Source organism: Microtus ochrogaster, chromosome 5, assembly GCF_000317375.1.
Source record: "Microtus ochrogaster isolate Prairie Vole_2 chromosome 5, MicOch1.0, whole genome shotgun sequence".
Taxonomy (NCBI): Eukaryota; Metazoa; Chordata; class Mammalia; order Rodentia; family Cricetidae; genus Microtus; species Microtus ochrogaster.
In genome coordinates, this window is record NC_022012.1 from 68,714,766 (window position 1) to 68,723,177 (window position 8,412).

The 8,412-nt window shown below is 35.5% G+C and overlaps 1 protein-coding gene across 1 annotated transcript in view; it reads right to left on the bottom strand.

The window, feature by feature from the left end:
- The window catches only part of Adam10 (ADAM metallopeptidase domain 10), a 101,937-nt gene that overhangs the window by 49,588 nt on the left and 43,937 nt on the right, over positions 1–8,412 (bottom strand). Inside the window, exon 4 of the mRNA XM_026779135.1 lies at positions 8,159–8,317. Within this exon, the coding sequence (XP_026634936.1) occupies positions 8,159–8,317 (159 nt within the window). The remainder of the gene's footprint in view (positions 1–8,158; positions 8,318–8,412) is intronic.

An 8,412-nucleotide genomic window follows, 5' to 3' on the forward strand; every position in this document is an offset into this window, starting at 1 on the left:
TTGGTTGGTTGGTTGGTTTTTTTGAGACATGGTTTCTCTGTGTAACACCCCTAGTTGTCCTGGAACTAGCTCAGGTAGACCAGGCTGGCCTCGAACTCACAGAAATCCACCTGTCTCTGCCTCTCGAGTGGTGGGATTAAAGGTGTGTACCACTAGCACCTGGCTCTGTAAATTATATTTTATGTAAGATAAAGACATAAATTATTCTGAAATCTTTTTAGGATAAAAGTAAAATTCCAAAGCAACAAAACACTGTTATATTTTTCAAATTCTGCAACAAAACACTGTTATATTTTTCAAATTTTGTCAGCACAAAATTTTCATGACAGGAAAAGGACAAAGGCCAAGCACAAAAATTTTTCTGTATACTTCTAAAATTTCTAAGGGACTATTTTCCCTGGCTACCACATTAACTACAAAAACGGACAATGACATTTTCTCTCTAAAATTACTAACAATATAATCCTCATTTCTAGAAAAAGCCTTTGTTCAACTAATGAATAAGCCCCCATTGAAATGCAAAATCATAGGATGCACTGCAGTTCCCTGAAAAGGCCAAACAGCGATTCTTTCAAAAGAATGAGCAATGAGTAGAGAACATTAGCCAGTTTAAAACAAAGATGGCTTTAAAGTTCCTGCCTGTTCTCCAGTTCCTCTGCATACAAACTGCTTGCTTTTGTTTTGCTGTAGGAAGCACAAACATAAATCACACATACACACATACACACGTACACTAAGGCACCACCTAAGAGAGGAAGTAAGTAGTTGACTTTCAATTATCCACTCTGCTAAGGCAGGATATTTACAGTTTGAGTTATCTGGCCCGTACCCCAGTCACAAAACACCCACTTCAGCACCTCTATGTAGTTAATTAAGGTCTAGGGTTCACCATAGTTCTCTAATAGACAAAAGCAGTTCTAAAATCTGATACTAAGCTATTGATCAACAAATCCAATCAAAAAATGCAATCCTTAATATGAACTGAATTTAAAATACTCCACAGACAGATAATTATATGAAAACTATTGCCATATCATGGAACATGTTCCTTAACTAAGAAAATTTCCATTTATTCCAAAGTTTCCCAAATAGCAAGGACCAAGAAAAGAAAGGATGAAGAATGTGAAGGTAGGGAAGGACTCCAAATGCTTCTCTTCAATTCCAATGGACAGGGCCCCTTTTCTCACCAACCCCACTCCCAGTTTAGGAGACATGGAGAAGGTGGAAAGAGCAGCACACATGTCACTCTTCTCCCAGGAAACAGGTGAGAGAGCCAACTCAAGCCGTCCTTCCTTACTCTGGCTTTTGGAACAAAGGGCTAGGGTTGGCAGGGAGGCTCATGGGAATCAGAACAACAGGGAAAATGCTGTTGTATTGTGACCAATTATAAACAGAATCACTAGATTCTGAAATTTAAAAGGATGGAACTTTGCAGTAATCCACCACTGTGTACAATGACCTAAGGAGAAGAACAGCCATTCAAATAATGTAAATTAAGAAATAAAGTAATCATTAAACTTGCTAAAGAAGTATTTGCTGAAGGCCTGGCCACCTATTATGCTCAAAGGCACTGGAAAAAAACCTGGCAGGAATTAGGTCACTAAAAGCAAGCACTGAAGAAGTATCATCCAAGGCCTTTCCTGTCACTGTCTCTCTGGATTCCTAGAGGACATAAGGTAAACAGTATTCACAGACTCCTCACCACGATACATTCTCTGTTGCCACCAGAGGCCCAAAGTAACAGAACAAACCATTGACTGAACTCCAAAACAAAAGATAAACTAAATCATTCCTCTAAAAGTTTTTTCTTTTTTTTTTTTAAATCTGAAGTAGCAGCATAAAACTAACAGAGAACCTGTGAATTGTAAAATTTACAACTGAAACACAGTATGTACGTACGTCTTTGCTACTTGGGATGGCACACCTGTCCACAGCAGTAAGTGGGTGCCTCTAAGACAAAGCCAATATTTGGCTCATGGTTTTTTTTGTTTTTTTTTTTTTTTTTTTTTTTTTTTTTTTTTTCTCAAGTTCACAAGCTGTAGCAAGTAAAAAAAAAAATATTGTTGCAAGCCGGTAACAGTTTCTGTAATCACAGACTCTTTTCTCTGGCAGTCTAGAGAAGACCTCTAGTCTTAAGGTTCAAATTCAATGTCACAAACCCCAGGAAACTAAATTCAACTAAGGATTCCTGGGTTTGTTCCACTCTCAGTAAGTTACAGTATTAGATTTTTGTTTTATTTCATTTTTTTATTTTTTACTTTATTTTATTTTTTGAGACAGGATTTCTTTTTCTTCTGTGTAACAGCACTGGCTGTCCTAGAACTCACTCTGTGAACCAGGCTGGCCTCAAACTCACAGAAGCTGGCCACCGGCCTCTGCCTCCCAAGTGCTGGGACTAAAGGTTTACGTCACCACACATGGTGTACATTCTTTCACTAAGTGAGAATTCACCTTCAAGATGTATTTTTAAGACAATATTTCCTGTTTTACATTCATAAACCAATATAGCTGAATTTAATTTTTCCATTCAACAGCTGGTTTCTGTCTCTTTCTCAAAGACATCTATCATGTAGACATATATATATAAAAAAAAACAACAAAACACCTCTTCAATAGCCTCCTACTGGTTTTCATGCTACCAACAATGACTAGAAATCGTCTACCATTTCTAAGTGAGTTCTCTAAAAAGTATTTTTTAAATTTCTGTTTTTACAGACTATTATAAAAGACACAATCAAAATAGGATCCAGCAGAACTTGCCCAAAACACATAAGGCACCTGCTCTTCCAGAAAGCTTATATCAATGTGTGCTACTATTTCCCAGAGCTGCATTAACTTACTTGTCAACACTCCAAAAGAAAACACTGATTTTTAAAATGAACAGTTGTAACATTTGAAGATCTTTTGAATTTAGTCTTATTACCAAATCAAATGTTCACAAACATTTCACCACATTGTACTGAAAACTACACTTGAAATTATACCCAACTATAATATCTAGATTGTACAATAAGTTAATTTCTGCTCTTCTTGTTGATATTATTTATTTATTCAAGACGGGGGTCTCGTTATAAAGTTCAGGCTATCCTGGAACTCACTATGTAGTCCAGTCTGGCCTCAAATTCTCAACCCTCCTTCCTCAGTTTCCTGAATTCTAGGCTACAGATGTGAGCCATCAGGCCCACTAATTTATTCCTTTTGTAAAATAAATACTGTAAAATAGAAAAGTGAAACAGTTCGCAGAAGAAAAAAAATTCAATGTCAATTCCTAGAGTTGTTTTATGACAGATCTTTGATCATATGCTTCTGAAATAAGGCATTATAGATCACTGCAGCTATACTTTATTTTATAATTAAAGATATAAATACATACAGACATATATGGTAACAAATCAGAAAAGGTCTTGATCTAAAATTTTCTTAACAAGTTCTACTTGTATAGTTTCTGATTAAATAAGCCTTTTTAAATTTTTGTTTGTGTGTTGTAATTTGGTTTTTGTTTTATTGTTTTGGGTTTTTTTTTTTTTTAAGACAGGGTATACTTCTGTTGCCCTGGCTAGCCAGAACTCCCTATAAAAAACAGGCTGAGCTTCAAAATTGGAATCTTCAGAACTTGCATCACCTATGTGTTGATATTGCAGATGTTCCTCATACCCTTGGCTTCTATTGATCTAATTTTTAACTAAATTAGATTTCTAATTAACTATAGCTTTTTAAATAACTGCCATTTTTCTGGTTTTCTCAATTTTTCCACCTGTAAAACAGTTGGAGAAATTTATATCTCCCCAGGTGAGCGAGGGGACACACACAACGAAAAAGCACCTCCATCTATCTAACACTAACCATCACACCTGCCTAGGATTGTGTGTACCTCAACGCACAAAATATTTTGAAAGTTAAAAACATTCTCTAATATTTTATATTTGTTCCAAATACTTTTATTGTGCCTATGTTCAATATTTAAAAACAAAACAAAACAAAAGCTATAAATTAAATCATGTAGTAGAAAGATAACTAATACCCTTGCTCACAAAGTTCCAACATCACTATTTCCTATCACTTGTCTATCTTAGCTTGTCACAACTTAATAAATGCAAGATTTCCAAACTCCACACTAGTCCTACATATGGCTAGTAGAATACTTTAAAGGTAATCCTCAGAAATTTGTGTTATAAAAGTGACATAACAATCTGACATCATAAAATATTAACAGTGCTAATAATCCCTAATTCAATTTTTTCTCCCACTGATACCACCATCTCATGGTGACACAAAAGACCAGGAAAGCATAGTCACCAATAAAACTCAGTTGTGCCAACAATTTCAAAAATATATATGGAATTAACTAATTCCTGTTTATTCACCGTCCAGATTGTTTGCTTGATGTTTGAGACATGTTTTCATGTAGCTTGGGCTGGTCTTGCACTTGCTGAAGATGACTTTGAATTCTGATTCTCCTGCCTCCATCTAGCATTTGCTGAGATGACAGGCATGGTGTGTCACCACATCTGACTTCTAACTGATATTTTAAAAGTATTAAAAGCAACATACTGAAGCCTCCACAAATAAACCTTCTACATGAATGAAGTCTCCATCTTTAAATTGTAAAACAAAGTTGTAAGTATCTTAATTTTTAAGTTCATGAAATTATGTGCCTTCTCACTAAAACACAAGAAAAAGGAGAGGTACATATAGCTATAGCTAACACATGCTTGAGAGCAGGGGCACCTACATTCCTAAGAGACACAGGCAAAATTCCATATACAGGAAAATAGATAATAAATAAATCTAAATGGAAAAGTAAACCAAACATTCTCTGCATAGCTTCATACACTTAATTAAAAGGTGTTTTTAATTCAGAGTTTAATTATTATTATAAAAATATAACAAGAAAAAGTGACTTAGACCTTTGCCTCAGAGTACATGAAAGGCCCCAAGAGGGAAATAGTCAAGCATTCCAAAGATGAACACATATCAAAATTACTATTAGAGTTTACCAGACAGTGGTTTTGCTGTTTCTTCAAAATAAACTTATTTCTTCAAAATAAGCAGGCAGAGAACTAAGTATTTAATTAAGTATTTGTATCTTGTCATAACTGTAATACTAGGAGAGAGTGTTTTCACTGCTGCAATAAAGAACGGAGCATATATGACTCCTGAGTTGGTACCTGATGTAGTGAGCAGCATCACATCCAGGTGTGTATCAAAGTACCTGGAGAGGCAACTCAGTGTTTCTGCTGAAAAAGCATCAGCTAATGTTCTCCTGAACAACAACATCATTTTCTACATGGATTGACATCTATACCAAGAGATCCAAAAACAGTATTCAGAAAGCATAGCTAAATTCTAATCAAAACCTTTATATAAGTTCACTTATGCACAGCCACAGTATATAAACAATCATATAGCACTTTAGTTGTGAAAATAAATTACTGGCACTAAGATAATTATGTGAAATAATAACATGCATTAAAGAATATACCCTTTCTTCTCATTAGTTAAAAAAACAGCAAGAGGACAGATTTTGGTCTAATGGGAGTGAGGGAAGTGGAGAAAATGTATAGCTCAATAAAAACAATAAAAAGAAAAGATTCCGGTCGAACACAGCAATAGATGCAAATGTGTAATTTGGGGAGGGGTGCAGAGTTCAGAAAAGCCCCAGAAATCCTAGTAGCAAAAGATAATAAGGATTTACAGTTTCTTCCCATGGGCACATGGTACAGAAGATGGTGTCCATAAGTCAGATAGGACTCCAAGTCTTCCTTTCCTCACCTATAAAGTAGGAATAATACGTTTGCCTATACCTCACAGAGCTATGAGGATGAAATAATTAACACACATAAAGAATCTTATACAGTGTCAAACAACATTAAACAACAACTACCCTTCTTACTAATGCTGCTTCTTTTAGGATCACCAATACCCAGAGTCAACTAAAAGTAAGTTTAGATGTCCATTCCCTAGAATGGGAATAAGTAAACTACAGTTTGCAAGAGAAGTAAGTCCAATTCTGTATTTTTGTTTGGTATGCTTGCTAGAGGTGGTTTTTATACTGTGTGTGATACACATCTCTGTGTGTGTGGGAGGGGAGGGGGGTACGCATGTGTACAGGTGTGTGTGTCATAGCCAAAACTGGATACTGAGTGTCTTCCTGATCACTCTCCACATTATTGATGAGTCAAAGTCTCCTGGTGAACCTGAAGCTCGCCAATTCTGGATAGTCTAGCTAGCCAGCTTGTTCTGGGAATTCCATCTCTACCTCCCAGATGCTGTTGTTACACCTGTCTGGCTTTTATGTGGGTAATGGGATAGCCTTCACACTTGGGTTACAACCATTTTTATCCACTAAACCATTTCTCCTGTTCCAACAACTCTGTTTTTAATATGAATAAAGTTTAAAATGCATTGTATGAGAACAAAACCAATTCATTTTATTGTAAAAAGTGATGAAAACATTTTATAAACTTTTACATATTGACATCAGTACATTTCCACTTAACAGAAGTTATAAGCAAAATCATCTTAAACGTACTACATCTTAAAACCACTACTGATATCTACTAAGAAATGTTGACATAAACAAGATATTTGGAAGTTATGATAAGACATAACAAGAGGTAAATGTAAAGAAAAACACAGAACCTATGTACACCAGAGACTGACAGGAGGAAGAAAAGAGGAGGGAGAAGCCATCTGAGGAGTTGTAAGAAGCACAAAGACACAGCAAAGACACTGACAGCAATAGAGAAGCACACAGCAGGACAGCCACAGTAACGCGGGGAGGACCAGCAACCTATCCGATCACTGCCCAACTTCCTTATCCAGAAAGGCCTAACTTAAGTCTGAAGGCACTTGCTAGGGAACAGATGTCAACATTTTATTAGAAATTTTCTGCTTCACAGATAAGTATTACTTGAAAATTAAAGAAGCAAAAACCACAGAACTTGCATTTGTAAAACAATACATTGTGATAGTGGAGATAAAAACCACAAAAAGACTAAATTAATAAGAAAATCTTAAGGAAAAACACAAGCCCAGTAAAGGAAAATTCTGTCAGCAGAAAAAAAAAGCAAAGGAATCCACATTCTTACTTATGGAGGAGGGCTGTAGCTTGGTGGCCAAAAGAAAAATAATAAGGGCTTGGAACACTAGGAGGTGAAGTGGGAAAGGTACCAAATAAGGATGACTAAAAACACAAGCAAGCAGTATTAATAAATTCAAGAGACAGCAAGCAACAACAGTAAGGACATCTGTAAGTAAACCTGGGCTATCCTCCCATCAGAATCAACAGGCTGTTTGGTCAATAGAAGTACAGAAACTGCCAGAGCTAATGGAGCAAAAAAAGCAAAATAATTCACTTCTGCCAGCATATTACTAAGCATGAGAATGAATTATGGATAATAAATTTCTATCTGTAGAAAAGAAAATGAAACCAGTAGGAAGCTGCCAAGTCAAGAAAACAGGCAAAACTAGAAAAATTAGCCTAGATACATTAAAAAGAAAGAAAAGTATTCAAGATGCAAAGAAATTACAGGAATGTGTTTCTGTGTTATTTTAATGGCATATTCTCACAATTTGATAACCATGGAAACACAGAAAATGACAGAATTTAAATATAAAATCTAAATGAATTTTCTATCCTTAAACATAGAAAAAGAATTATCCCCACAAATCCATGGTAAGATTGGAGTCTTACCAAGCTGTGGTCAAGTCAATGTTTCAAGATTCTAAAAAGAAGTACTTAGTGGATGTAAAAATTTTAAAAATCCTATAATATTACACAAATATTCATACAGAAATTGATATAAGAAATATGACATTATTGTTCCTTCAGTAAGCCATGGACACAGATGTTACGTTGTAACTAAGTAGACTGGCTGATAACAGAACTTAGATTGCCAGTTCAAGTTGATTTGGTTGATTCACAGTTCAAACAGAATCAGTTGTTTTGTATCAACAGAGATGACTGGCCTGTGCTGACAACTGCCATACCACATAGAACCTTTGTTTACTAAATGGAGACTGCTTATTAAGCTCTAGTTGTTTAACCTGAATAAGTTTAGGAAAGAAAACAGCTCAGGCTACACTTGTCTTCGCATAGTCAGGAGGACTCCTAGGTCTTTGCAAAGATCACCTGGTACAAAATGGGAGTACTTACTAATATCATCTTCATGATAAATAACAGAGTGAAACGGCAGAATCCGGTCTTTAATATATCTCTCTGCTGGCTCAATATAAAACGTGCCGCCACGAGTCTGGATGAAACCTTCAAATCTTCCATCAATGACAGACCCGTGACTAAAGCTTCCTTCTTCACCTATTGACAAAAGCAACAAATTCTTGAAATTTTAACTAGCAATTCTGCTTTTTTTTTTTTTAAGTCATTCTTACATTTTTTTTTTTTTTTTTTTT